The sequence below is a fragment of the Phaseolus vulgaris genome, chromosome 4 (genome assembly GCF_000499845.2).
Source record: "Phaseolus vulgaris cultivar G19833 chromosome 4, P. vulgaris v2.0, whole genome shotgun sequence".
NCBI lineage: Eukaryota > Viridiplantae > Streptophyta > Magnoliopsida > Fabales > Fabaceae > Phaseolus > Phaseolus vulgaris.
In genome coordinates this window covers 11,992,472-12,007,338 of record NC_023756.2, presented here as the reverse complement: position 1 = coordinate 12,007,338, position 14,867 = coordinate 11,992,472, and the positions used below count along the sequence as shown (strand labels likewise).

The following is a 14,867-nucleotide window of genomic DNA, read 5'->3' as shown; positions in this document are numbered from 1 at the left end:
GTTCTTCTTCAATAGCTATTTGACAAATAGTCTCATTAATCTTCATGCAATTTGACCAACGAACATCTCTTGCTACAGGCAATTTAATTAAGACTCTTGCAAATTCTAGTTCTTCCATCTCCAATGTATCCTTATCAATTTCTACAAGAGTTCCTACCATAGCCACAATACTTTCCAAACTATGTCTACTCCACAGATTCAAGGGCAACCCTCTAATTCTAGCCCAAACAAATTTTTCCGACACCGTAAATTCTTTCTCCCAAGGGGTAATTGATTCGAAAATTGATTCAAACCACTCTTTATTTTCCTCTATGGTCTTTTTAATCAAATTCACATCTTCTCCCGACAACAATACGCAATTGCCTCCCATGAACCGCACTTGAATAAATTTAAAACCACCCAAGATAAAACTTTCCTTCATATCCCTAGCCAAATTTGGTTCGACAGTTTTCCCAATGAAGCAGTTGTCTAACCACTCTGAATGATGCACCTCTGCCTTGAACGCTATGTGATTCTTCGTCCTTTTTTCCCCCTTACCACCTTTCTCCACAGCAAAAGGGTACGTTAACTTTTCCTTTTCCTTCAAACGTTAAGACTTCGAGTACCATTAGACTCTACGTTCCATTTCTTCCTTGATGCGTCTGACTATTGGTTTGGGAACTACCTTCCTAACGTACCTTGGCTCCCTGTCTCTGCCGAATTTTGGTCGGTTTGCCCTTACTTTCCAATAACCAATCCAAACTGAATCCAATCTCCTTTCCAGGTCTACCACATCCACCACACCTTGAAATTTGACAAACCCAAACCTCTGATTTTTGTTATTCATTCTTCTAGAAATAAACACGTCAACCACTCTTCCCCATCTCTGAAACACTCTCCACATATCCTCCTCTTGGTATTCAGGAGGAAAATTTGTGAAGAAAAAATTAATGCTTGAGTTCTTCATCCCACATGCCACTCCCCCTCTCTCTCTAACATGGTTCTGCTCCGGTCAATCTTACAAAATTCACTTGTAATATGAAGTTTGCACTCACTTATATATTATAACTTGACTTCATTCCTAATAATGTGAGATTTCTAACATACCCATTAATTGAAAAATGAACATCTCAATCGTATGATTAAATATTTGTGAGTGATTCAACAGAAATTGAATAATGATTACATTATAATTCCCAATAAACTTGACTGGAATAGACTTCAAATAACTCTAAAATCATTTTAATAAGTGAATTTATGTCTAACAACATCATAAATCTAACTTGATAACTCAACATTACAAATTTAACTTGTGAGGATATATTAAGACTTAGCCATATTCCTGGTTCTCCAACAAAACAAAAAACCAATACCAAATAATTACAAAACCCGTGAAAGATCACCTTTAAATAGTACGCAAAATATCTATCCTAATTGTCGCAATTTCTTTTTTCAATTCTACCAAGTCTCCTTTAAGGAGATCTAAAATAATCTTTTTTCCGGCAAAGAAGATTGAAAGACAACGTCGTAAACTGTTTATCCAATATCTCCATCCTAAAATGAAATAAACTTCTCCCTATAGTTAATGCATAAATAAACTTATAATAACTCATAATTTCTTTAATTTATAGATTATACTAATATGAACTTAATAAAATATTCATTTCACTTTTTGTTCATATTTTCTCTACTAAAAATTCTTATGAGAAAGTTCATCAGTAAAAATCCTAACTTGATTCAGAAAAAATATATTTTCTTCGTAAGGTTTTTGGGGCCATTGCAGACCAAATAGCTGTGTGGATTCCAAAAAATGCCTCTGCACAGACACTAGGCGATTCCTTTAGAGTCTATTTTAAAATTTTAATTTCGAAAACTTAAATCTATAGTTGTAAGAATAGTAAAAATGAACACTTCAATTTATTACACTTAAATTATGACTTTTGTTAGTTTATGGGTGTCATTAATTTTCTGCACACCGCTATTTGGAATTTAAAACATTGGCATAAATGCTAAAATGTAAATAAACACACTGCTCAATCAAGCTAACATTCAGGATTAGATGAATTATTCAACTCAATCTCAATCTACTTCAGTCCTTTGTAATATGACCAACAGGTCACTTGATGTGAAATCAAACTGTATTTTAAGAAAAAGGAACAAAAAATGTTTACTTGGTCTTCATATGAAACCATTTCAGCCAAGCTTTCTACCTTAGCCACCATCTTTGAATTGCAGTTACAGGAGTCCTCAAGAATGGCAGGTGGCGTTGAATGACAGGATTTACCGTTCTCCCAATTTGAGCCCAAACACTCTGATGGTAAGGGGCCGTTACAGGAACATGATACATGAGTTTCAAAAGCTGCGGAAGGAAAGGAAAAACATGAGAATTAATACATGCCAGCAATAACATTTTATTTCATTCATTTGCTTGTTGCAGATTTCTTTCAATACAATAATTGTTACAAAAAACAGGAGAAAGAAGAGGATTGATTCAAAAGTACCACAACCCCATTTCTTCTTTTTTCAATCCTTTTCTGTTGACGAAAGAATGCTAACTGTGCAACTTATGTTTATCTTTTAGTAAATTAGGCATTAATCAGATCACAGATATCCTTTGACTGAGATCATTAACACATTAAACAGTGTTTGGTTATACACAGTTCCCTTCCTTGATATAGAGGGGGCCCTACCGGCTAAAGGCTGGTGGCAGTGCAATTTAGGGTAGCAGCTGTAGTGGACTACATGGTGGGCTGAATAGCAGCCAGTATAAAAGAGCTATGACATGATTCCAAAAAACACCATTGAATAGAGACATTAGGGCTTTTATGGAGTGCTATTTTCAGGGTTTTAATTTCTAAGATTGAAAATAGATAAAATGATTGGCAAGACTTGGATTTAGAAGATGATGATTGATAATTCCTATTTAGCAAACTTGTATTTGATTTTATTTTTTTTGGAATGTACTTGTATATTTCATTTATGACAGCTATTACTTTAAATTGTTAGTTATGTATGAATGTTAATAATTTGGAGTAAAATTTAGTCACTTCTTAGAATTAATATGCACAGCATACACAAGAAAATAAAAATAAAGGTTATGCTATGGCGGTTGCAGGGTTACGGAGTCTTCCATTCCATTACAAGCTACTATCCAGGATTTAAAACATTGGCTCAAACTAACATTTTCCCCAAAAATGTTTAAGACCATATGTGTAGCTAGCAATGTTTCAGAAAGCCCCGGAAGTTTACAGCGAGAAGAGGAAAAGTTGTAACAGAATATTATAGCAACATGGAGTTATTAATAACAGTGATCCGGTGAAGAATTAATTAAATAATTAATTAAGACAGTGTGTGGCAGGACTTAATAGGTGAGGTAATTCAAATTTGGATTGGAAAGGAGATTGTGCATTTGTGCTGGAGTCTTGAGTGTTGTCTTAAATATATTTAACAATTTTTCCATTTATTCTGAACCAGTGCTGTGACAGAAAACAAACCTGCCAGTACATGAATGCTTGTATTATGTTCCGCTGCCACCTGCATGTGTGGGTAAGAAATACAGTGGAGTGAGTCAAATAATATAAGGAATATGTGCCACAGAAATATTTGGGGGAAGAAAGAAAAAGCTTCAGAAACTGACGAGAACAATGAAATGATCAACAGGAATCCAAGTCCAATCTCAGCATGCGATGTCAGTATATGGAGGGTAGAGTTGTTTGACTCCACCCAAACACAAGCCTCTTCCAAATACTTCCTATTTAACCAAATAGGGAGAGAAAAATATATCTTAGATGTCAAAGTACATTAAAAAATAGTCCTTAAGTGAGAATTCAGCAATTCATTATATGGTGTTGGACTCGGGGGAATTTGGGCAAATCAACAATAAACAATTATGCATACAGATGTTAAGATAATTATTCAGACAGTGGTATAAAGAAAGTACTCGTTTAGGCCTTTCATAGATCAAATCTAATTCTAGAAAAATGATGAAGACAGTTCAAGAGAAATATCACAGAATAAACAATTATGCATACAGATGTTAAGATAATTATTCAGACAGTGGTATAAAGAAAGTACTCGTTTAGGCCTTTCATAGATCAAATCTAATTCTAGAAAAATGATGAAGACAGTTCAAGAGAAATATCACAGAATAACATTGAAATTATATTAGAAATTCCATGCTTGGTAGAATAACATTGAAATTATATTAGAAATTTCATGCTTGGTTTCACAACAATAAAGAGTAACAATTAGGTTCTTCGTGCAAAAGGCCAAACTGTTCATTTAAACAATGCACGCTAGAGAAGGCAAAATATTTAAGCTCTAGGTTCTGACAGTAATTTAATGAAAATACAAGATAGAGAACAGGATCAGTTCCTTGCTTACTGAGCAATGCTGTCCCATTTAGGAACACTATTTTCTTTCTATGTTACTACTAAAATCTTTTCAAAGATAATTTACCTGTACAGCGTGGAGCGACTGAAATTCCGTCTAAGGAACTTGGCAACATGTTCAAGTGACCAACATAGGATAGGTATCAAAGCAACTGCAGCGTAATAAAAGCAGATTATAAAGCGCAGGACATGAAGGCGGCATAAAGGAATGGTAACATCAATTTCTTCAAGAAGAAGCAAAGAAGTGCAAAATGGGATTAACTGACAAAGGAATACACACATTTAAGGCAAAGATGAGATGTAACAAACGTAAGGCAGAAGATGAAGTATATAAAATCGCTTGAAGCAATTATCGACTGAAAGTAAACTTGCAAGGCCTGCATATTCCATGCTCTTGGCTTCTGCAATGGCAAGATTACAAAGTCACAACATAGTAGAGATAGAAGAATCAGAACACTCAGAAGATAATGTTAACTGTAACATCACAGCAAAAACTTACTCCATATTGTGAATACAATGAGTACAGAGAAGAGCATGTAGTGCCCAAAAAAGAAAGTCGATAAGCCCTATGAGAAAGATGCTTCGGTACCAGTGGAATGGCTGCAAGGAAACCCACCACAAACACCTAGAGAAAATATATAAATTAAAGGATCAGCAACAGAACTGATTCAGATCCGCAAGTACGCAGTTCAGGGTATAAAGAGTTAGCCATTGTATAACTTGGCAAGTTCACTACTCCCATGCATCTATTCCTAATTCAATATCCTTCTGTCTTTTCTTCACAAATGCTCAAGAACAAAATTTGAAATAGTGATTAAAGTAATTCTGATCAGCATTAGTATATTCGAATTTAATTCACAATTGTGTATAATTATTAAAAAGAAAAATCCATTAGAATATAACCACTTCCTCTATAATCAAATATAAGCAAAACAACTGCTGCTCATGTTAAGTGGACTTACATATAAGCATATTCCAACTAACTCAATCTTATTTAATACTGTTACTTCAAAAACACCCTTATAATCAAATTTGAGCACCATCTCACATGGAAGCCAAGGGAGGCTTGCTTGGGTTGAAGGAAATTTTCACTTCAAGGAAGAAACTCTTGGCTGGATCTTGAATCAAATCTTTGAAGGACTTGTGGATGGAAAGTGATCTACAATTTTGCGGAAACATAAAAAAGAAAAAAAGAAATGATTTGGGAATACAAAAAAATCAAGATAGTGCTAGGGATTGGGAAAAACCTTGAACCAATCAATCCTATGAGATAAGGAAGTATGGAGAATCATGACTTGTGACCTAGCTCACTAGATAAGAAATCCTAAGAAAAAATTCTCTACTTCCCAAACTTTGATTAAGCACCAATGTCACACGAGAGATAAGCTAAGAAATGTCACTATAGGATGAGTAAAGGAGGGACTTCAGTTATGACACACTCAAGAAAAGAACTCACATGCTAGTATTCAATCAACGTTATCAAAAGGAGTACACAAGTTTTCCTTACATAGAGACAATGGTGAGTAGGAATTAAGAAAACACTTCCCTCAACCCTCAAACACTTCCCTCCCTAGCCCTATGTTGAAACAAAGCATAAACATAGACTACTACAAGGTATAACTATCTTATTCAAATTAGGCTAAAAAAAACAAAAATACACATTATTTTATGTTTGATGAAAATGGTCTAGCCACAATCAACCACAGAATTAGGAGGATGAAGACCTAAAGTTTGTTTAAGCATTTACTAGCAAGGTAGTCAAAATCGAGATCTTACTCTGGATTGAAAAGATAAATATGAATAGTAAATCGGGAGATCATAACAAGGATCATAAGATCCTACAAATTTAATGAAAACTTATATACAAAAAAAATTAATTATGGGGTAGCAACTAAATAGTGACTACCGTGGGTGAAGTTGGAAGAGACTGAGTCATTAGGTTTCAAAACAATTACATGACATGCTAATTGATTTTAAAAATAGAAAAGGTTTGCCATAGCTCTATCCAGTGAGTGATTTGGTTTCAAAAGTCACTGATTTGGTTTCAAAACAGTAACCATCACATGCAAATTGTGGCTTCAAAAAATAATTGTGGCAATTTGGGCTTTATTTAGTTGGGCCGATGTGTTGTCTCATCTTGAACCACGTTTGGAAACCCTAAAATCAAGTAGCTATCAATTAGAGTCGCCGTGAGAGAATTGCCTAAAGTTGCCATGCCACATGTACGATGAATCGTCATGTCATCGCAACGCTGTAAGAAGTGTCGTCGCGCCATCGCAACATTATAAGAAGCTTCGCTTGTGTGACCATTGTCATGAAGCGCGCGAGAACCACCGCGCAAAAGGAGGAGCCACTACAAGGACAGCGAAAAGAGGAGGTGCGTTGCCGCGAAAATTGCCACGAGAGGTGCCAATATAGAATTGTTGCCACGAGAACGTGAGAGGAGGTTACCAACATTGTGAAACTTGCCGCTCCCACGCGAGTTGCGATTTGCAACGTCGATCCATGCAATCCATTGAAATCGCACTTTTCAAGTGATCGAAGACGGTGACACACATTGTAGAGTCATATCATCTTACAACTTGTATCACAATTTTGACTACCTTGTTTACTAACACATATGGACCTAAGTGGGCTTTTGTTTATCTTTTATAGGTCCAATCAAGAGGACAATTCTAGGATGAAGGAAAGTACAAAGTATCCAAGAAGACCTCCAAGTCATCAAAACTTCAGAAGAACAAAAGAAGATTGAGTTTTAGCTGACTTCAGAATAGACGAGTTAACATCATTTTAAGGCCAAGCTTTAGTTTAAATAATTGTATAAAGTAGTTTAGGATTTCATGGGCCCTATATTGGGTCTAGTAGCATAGAATAATTGGTCCATGTATTTCGACCAAGTAGCATAGGATGTTGGACCTTGTATTTGGGCCTATAGAATAGAGTTAGAATATGATGGCATAAACCATATAGTTTCCATTTGGGCTTCCTTAAGTCCAATGTAAACCCTAAAACGTCCAAAAGGAGAGGCTAGACGTTCAAGGGCTATAGTTGCACACAAAATTCATTTAACATGTGCTTCACGTGGGAGAAGGCATGGAGAGTGTGAATAGCCACATGGCATACTGTCATTGGCTCTTCTAGATCTAGGGTTTTTCATTTTGAATTAGAATTTTCTAAATTTGTCTCTCTTTTAGGCTAACCCTAGCACTATAAATAAGTGTGATATCTTCTTGTAAAATTAGATTTTGAATAATAGTGTTATGCTGCCAATTTTCAGCATAAACACTTGCTTAAGCTCACTCTCTAGGGTAGTCTCCTTAATAGCCTCCCTAGACTTTTTCTTAGTTAATAGGCCTCACCTTTCACTAGGCATTTCCACCTATTCCACTTCAAACTCTCGATCATTGTTTACTTTCCTCCAAGCTTCCGCATCAATCGTCAATTCTACTCCATCCAAAACTCAAGAAACAACATCAATCAAGAAGAGGAAGGCCATCAATGTTGCTCAAGAAAACTTGTCCCAATTTTTGAATCAGCTACTTGCCTCAAGTCTTCACAGAAAAATAATTCTACTCGCCCATTCTCACTTGCCTTCTTGAATTACGCCAAATGATGTTTCACCAAACTAAAATAATTCTTCAACCAACCATGTTGCTTATGATTAAATCCATTACTAAATCCTTACAAGCACTAACTTGCCACAAGATTTTAAATCATGTCAATTTTGCACATCTAAAACTCATTTCCAACTCTCCAATTTTATCACACTAGTGTGAGCTGCTAGGAAATAAAATCTGCTTTCAATTTATAATTCAAAGGCCGTCATGGATTCTCCAAATTCAATCAATAAAACCTGCACCCCTATGCTTTATTCACGTGAATTCAAAGAAGGCACCTAAATTTGTTTGATGAAACCTTTCAATTAGTTTCCATTGCCAATGCCAAATTCAAAATCCCTTACTAAATTCACGTTGAATTGAACAACAAAATAAATGGTGTGCTAGTTAGCTGCTTTGAATCAAACACACGGTGTTGATTCTCCTATCCAATTCAAAGCTTCAAGGAACCATACAACAAATCAGGTTAAATTCTCAACCCCTTCAAGGATTCACATTGCATTGATTCAATGAAAATGACACTTGATTCAATAGCAGCTAACGCCTTCAGTTGATTCTCCAAAGAAACTCCACCAATTAGGTAAAAATTGAATCACTACTTGCCACAATTGTACACCTTGTGCTTTGTAATTAAAATATAGTTCTACGTAGAACCAAATTCAAATTTCACCACTGCTTGGATCAATACTCGTAGCTATTTGTGGATTTGCTTTTCCATTTCAACTATAAGAAAATGTTTCATAGATGATGTGAACCAGTTATCTATGAATCATGATTTGATTGAACCACTTGGATTGAATCAATCCAAACAAAAGCACAATTTGCTTTGCTTCACAAATGCTCCAACAACTTTGCACTGAATTGGATTTCATCAAGTTTGTATGTTGCTTCCTCACTCCAATCAAAACAGCTTGCAGAAGTTGAATCACGTTTGATTGCACCAAAAACTGAAATTAAATCATCACAGTAGCATTGAATGGAACAGATCAAAAAAATGTGACTCAAAAACTACTTACACCACCAATTTGATGCTTTGCGGAAAATTTCCAGTGTTGCAAAAAATCAGGATTTGTTAGAGATGTCAAATCTAAGATCTAATACCAAATGATGAGAACCCAAGGGAGGCTTGCTTGGGTTGGATCTTGTGTTGTCCTAGCCCTAGTCGGGTTCAATGAGAGACTCACGACATGGAGTGGAGCTCAAACGGCAATCTCGAATGATATCACTAGGTTGGATTTGGGGGAATATTTACCGATAACCTCAGGTCGGTTCTTTGGAGATCACCTCCCTGGATTTGTGCCTCTAGCAGTTTATCATCCGAACTTTTTGGAAATCATTTTTTATCATTTTGTTTTACTTGGGAAATCTAGACCTATAAATAGAAAAAATATTTAATTAAAAGGGGATCGAAAAATCCTAACTCATTTGTACCTAGTTCACGCATACATATCGAAAGAGATTCATGATACTCCACGCGAGTACCCAAAAACGCTCCATGAAGCAGAACAAATCTTTGAAAGATTCTTGGATGAAAAGTGATCTTGAATTTTGCGGATGCCATAAAACAAGAAAAAAAAATTCAAGAATATACGAAAATTAAGATAGAACTAGGAATTAGGAAGAACCAGATAAGTATGAAGAATCATTACTTATGACCTAGCTCACAAGATAAAAAAAAAACAAAAGAGGAAACTTTACTTCACGAAATTTGATTAACCACCAATGCAGCACACAAGATATAAACCAAGAAGCACTACTCTAGCATATGCAAAGGAGGGAATGGCTCGTCGCTTGAGATATGACGCACTCAAGATAAGAATTCACACATATTTGTATTCAATCAAAGTTATTAAAATGAATACATGAGCTCTCCTTATATAGAGAGTGTGGTGGGAAGGGATTATGCAAACACTTCCCTTCCCTAACCCCCAAACAAAGCATAGAAATAAACTAAGAATAGGGATATTCAAGCTAGGCTAAAAAACAAAAAGAAAAATACACAATACTTATGCTTAGGATCACGTCAATCTCCAATAATATAATTAAGGGTAATTTAGGAAATGTACTTCTTTTTATGAAATCAAGAAAATTTAATGAAATGAACTAATTTAATCAGTGTAAAATTAGGTATTTTTGTTTATATTTGAGTCTAGAAGTAGTACAACATAAACTATTCAGAGACATAAGAAAGAGAACTAAGTAAATCAAACAGTCAAAGGTGGTATCACAATGGTCAACAGTCATACAAAAATGGGGGCAGTGGGGGCATATGTTAACCAGAAGATGGATTAGTGCCTTGACTGATGAAGAGAGCATACCCAAGCATTGACAGAAAACATAATGGTCTGGCGATCCCAGCGCAAAGGTGCAGCACCTGCAGTTGCAGATGTCGTCCCTGATGTTCTATCAGTTGATGCTGCACAAAAACCAACACATACAATAAGACTCGGGCAGGCATGCAACAAAGAACTATGAAATACAAAACCAAGACAAGCATCACTTTGTTAGGTATTCTAATATTCACCAGAACTTCTTGCACGAGGTTGATTATTTGTTGGGGGCGTCACTGATGGGGTTGTAGATGAACGTGCAGGCTGGGATGAACTGCCACCGAGAGACATTGGTTCCACCACAAGATCAGAATCCTGTTCAAAATCCAACAGTTACAACAATTTACTTAATGAAAATACCAAAAATTCCACCGATACAACAGCATGAGCGTGCGCAGGCACGAACACACATATATATACATTAAAATGAGGATTTATATATAACTTAATCACCAAAATTAGCTCACAAAAAGGATTGTCCCTCCCTTATATGGACTATTTTCCCCATATTAGGAATAATATTCAATATGAGATCTCCATCACACTTCAAAATCCTACAATTACAACCGACTTACTAAGTCAACGAAAACAACACAAATTCTTCCAATCCAGCCCCACACAGACATACACATTACAGTTCGGTTTTAAAACTCCAAAAACTAACTCATGGATGAGGGCAGCCGAGTTATATAAACTATTTTGGTCATATTACTAGTCAATGAGATCTTCAACCACCCATCACAACTACAAATAGTTCAGTAACAGCCAGATAAATGGTCACCCCTCATCAGTGATAACGTAATTTAAAAAAAACTAAGTATTTTATTTTGCAGAAACCCCAAAACCCCCATTGGAAGAAAGGAGAAAGACCCAATTGGCCAAAGAACTTAAAAATCGAAACTTTATGGGAAATTAGGGAATCAAAGATACGGGGTTCGGAGAGAAAGAAGAATAAAAGTAGAAAGAAAGAAAAAACGCACAACGTAGCGCTGGTAGAACTTGCGCTTGAAGTGGGAAACGACGTCGTTGCGAGAGGCCATGTGGGGAGGGATGAGAACGTTGCTCCAGTAATCAGGCCATCGAGAGTCGTTGTCGTAGTCGTATGAATCCGCCGCTATTCGCTTCAGCCTCTGTGGATCTTCTCTCTCTTCTCCCATTTTTCCACCCTCTTCTTCGGCTGATTCTGTTTCAACACCACACTGTGTACTTCCTTGGGATATATGCGTCTTTCGGTGATTTTCTAATGGTGAACGCAAACAATAGTGTCATGTACTTTGGGTTTCATCTAAAATGCCTATATATTATATTTAATTTAGTCTAATTTTTAACCAAATTGAATTGAGGTGTATTTCAATCCCATTTAATAATTAAAAATAATATTATTGTAATAATAATTTTGCTTTTATAAAGGAAATTTTAACATACGGCAATTCTTATAAATTATTAGTTATTAGTATAAAATGTATCCATATATAAAAATGGTTTAAGTGTAATCACTCTAAACATAAAAAAAAAAGAGGGTGATAGATATGATATCTATACCTATATTATTTATTTATTTATATATATAAAGAGATGGTTCTCTTAAACTATTTTTTTATACTTTTTAATTTTACTCTTATATTAATATTTATTTTATTATTTTATTTTAGACATCATTTCATTATTTTTTAAATATTTAATAAATAACCAAATATTCTTATAATTAATTGGAAACTATTTTTTATTTATTTTTAAAACTAATATTCTATCATTTTTTTTAAAAGTTACCAATTTTAAATTTTAAAGGTGGAGCAGTTTATTAATTTGTACGACGTGGAATAATATTTTTTTTCATATTTTTATCTCTCTTAAAAATCATAGTTATTATTTCTTCTTATTATTTAGTTTTTTATTCTTTTTTTTCAAAAAAAATATGAATGAATGACAACCGCGGTTAATAACTTTGGAAATGTTAATGATAAAAATAAAATATGCAGACACATAGGCTATGTTTCCGCTAGTAAGTGATAATGGATATTAAGTGGTTGTTCACTTAATCTATCTACATTGTACACCCTTAAAATATTATATCAATTCTTTTTTCAAATTGATGAATTGTTTTCTTAACTATATTTTACATTGGTTGTTTAGAAGAATCGATATAATATATCCTTAAAGTTCAAAACCCACATTTATATGTTTTCTTTTCTATTTTTGTCGCTTTATAACGCTCATTTATTGATTTCACTCTTACGCACCTCTCTTCTAACATTCTTCCTCTCTAAAATTTTTCTTTGTTGGCGTCATTGCTCCTCATACTTTATGTCACAAGTTTGTTGTGACACTATCCACCTACATCTTGAGTTCATTGCAACACCACCACACTCCACCTTGTTAGTTTTTGTCAAGCCAATGTGTTTTTATTATCATTAGTTGTTGTAATATTTTTTATCTATAAAGTTGGAATATTTATTAAAATTAGAAAAATAATAGATTATGATTAGAATGTCATTAGAATTAAGATTTAAATTAATTTAAGCTAAATCATTACAATTCAGTACAAGAAAAACTATTTTTAACGGGGATTATTTTTAGCGTTTTCAGCAGTTTTAACCCCCCGTTAAGTGTGTTACTCGAAGTTTGTTTTTCCCCTGTAAGTTCTAGCTTCATAACGAATTACCGACAATTTTTAGTAACCCCTGAAAAGACAATTATTTTTCGGCGACTCTGTAAACCCTCATCACTTTCAAGGGTTTTCCAACCCCGTTACTTCAAGGACTTTTCTAAACCTTCGCCGCTTTTAAGGGTTTTTAAAACATCTGTTAAATTCATTTTTTGTGTTTTTAAAATAGGTTGTGTTTTTTTAATGGGTATGATTTTATTCTATAGAATAGAAACATATATTAGCATCAAAACGTTTATATTACATGAATATTACATAAAATTAAAACAACTATTCTTATTAAGAGTTAAAATAAAAGAACACCATATAAGATACTGCATATAATTATTCTTAATTCTCATTAGGGTTTAGGGTTTAGGGTTTAGATAACTATAATTGAAGAAACACATTTGGCTATTAAATATTCCAAGACAAATAACTTATTTTAGTTTTGATTACATGTATTTATTGAAATCTCAAAATCCAAAATGTCTAAGTCTGTAACTTCTATTGTCTAATGAATACATTGATTTCATCTAAATTTAATTTCAATAAATTTGAGTTTTTTAAGGTCAAAATCTTGTTAGGTAGATCAATTCTCTTAATATGTTTGAATTGAAATTATGTTAGAATTAGTTATGCATCCTTTTAATATGAAAGATTAAATGTCATCGTAATCCAATTTGCACATGTATTTAGTTCATACATTAAAAACTAATTACTGCAAATAAAACATCAAAATTCTAGAAACCAAACACTGTCTCAGATGTACAAAAATGCAACCAGCTAATGCATGACCAAAAATGTGTACCTAAAATTGTAGGAAGATAAAATTCTAGTTATAGTTAAATACTGTATTGGCCAAACCTCAGACATCGACATCGAAGAGGTCGACATCAGCCGGTAACATCGGACCTCGGTGGTTCAAACGCATTAATATGCCACGTAAGTTGGGCCCCATAAATAATATGAGTTAACACCCATATATTAGAAGAACCTAAGTCACGAGAGGATTAATGCATGTGGTGTGTATAGTACGCTTAGGTCTAGCACAAGTAAATAATCCTTGGAGACTTTAAGGCCCGTTAAGGTTAGGGTTTTCCAAGGATAGATTGCATGCATGGCACGTGAATACTTAGGGCACCCATAGAACAGATGGCCCCACAGCGCTGGTACATGAGTTGGTACCCTGGCAGCCATATTGTTAAAGATTTTACACTCCAGAAGAGGGCAGTCTTGTGTTGCGGCTGTGCTAAGCTTGTGCAACGCGCCACAGGATGCCTCACCAGTAACCCTAATTCCACTAAAGGAAAGATCATCGTGGGACAGAGAGTGGACCTAGATACAACCTATATAAAGGGTGGTAAGAACCCTAGAAAAGGTACACCGTTTTTAACACTGAAACTGCTTTACATACTTTACTATTTCTTAGCCCAGTATTGACTTGATCGTCGGAGTGCAATCAACAAGTAGGGTCCCCTCTGTTTCAACGGAGCCACTCTCGACCACCTTAGTGAGAGCAGAAACCACCAGGAAATAGGAGGAGCCACCATCTGCCTTTGGAGTCAACGGCGGCTGAGTCAACCGACGAGAACATTTGGCGTCCACCGTGGGGAACGATGAAACTAGGTCCCATTCACAATCGTGTTGAGAGCCATCCATCGACATGAGGAATACGAGACAAGGTGCATCTGCACTAGAAGGAGGAGACATCGTCTCCATGCAAAAACTCATGGAGACCATTCACACTTTTCAGCAAGCGGTGGCGGCGTCCAAAGCTGACCAGGATAGGACTTTGGCTGAGGTCCAAGTCGAGCAAGCAACCAACCAGGACCGATTCCATGTCGATTTGGTTGCGTCACGTGCGAACAATGAGGAACTGCGCAGAGCCAACGAAGAACTGCGC

At 35.2% G+C, this 14,867-nt stretch overlaps 1 protein-coding gene across 1 annotated transcript; it reads right to left on the bottom strand.

The window, feature by feature from the left end:
- Positions 1 to 2,012: 2,012 nt before the first annotated feature.
- LOC137837288 (uncharacterized) lies at positions 2,013 to 11,590 on the bottom strand. The gene is made up of 9 exons (XM_068646249.1): positions 11,298 to 11,590; positions 10,512 to 10,632; positions 10,306 to 10,403; positions 4,870 to 4,995; positions 4,651 to 4,771; positions 4,438 to 4,522; positions 3,617 to 3,730; positions 3,474 to 3,513; positions 2,013 to 2,338 (listed from the first exon to the last, which is right to left on the bottom strand). Exons 1-9 carry the CDS (start codon positions 11,472 to 11,474, stop codon positions 2,186 to 2,188), a joined length of 1,035 nt encoding a protein of 344 aa, XP_068502350.1. The 5' UTR covers positions 11,475 to 11,590; the 3' UTR covers positions 2,013 to 2,185.
- Between the last annotated feature and the right edge of the window lie 3,277 nt (positions 11,591 to 14,867).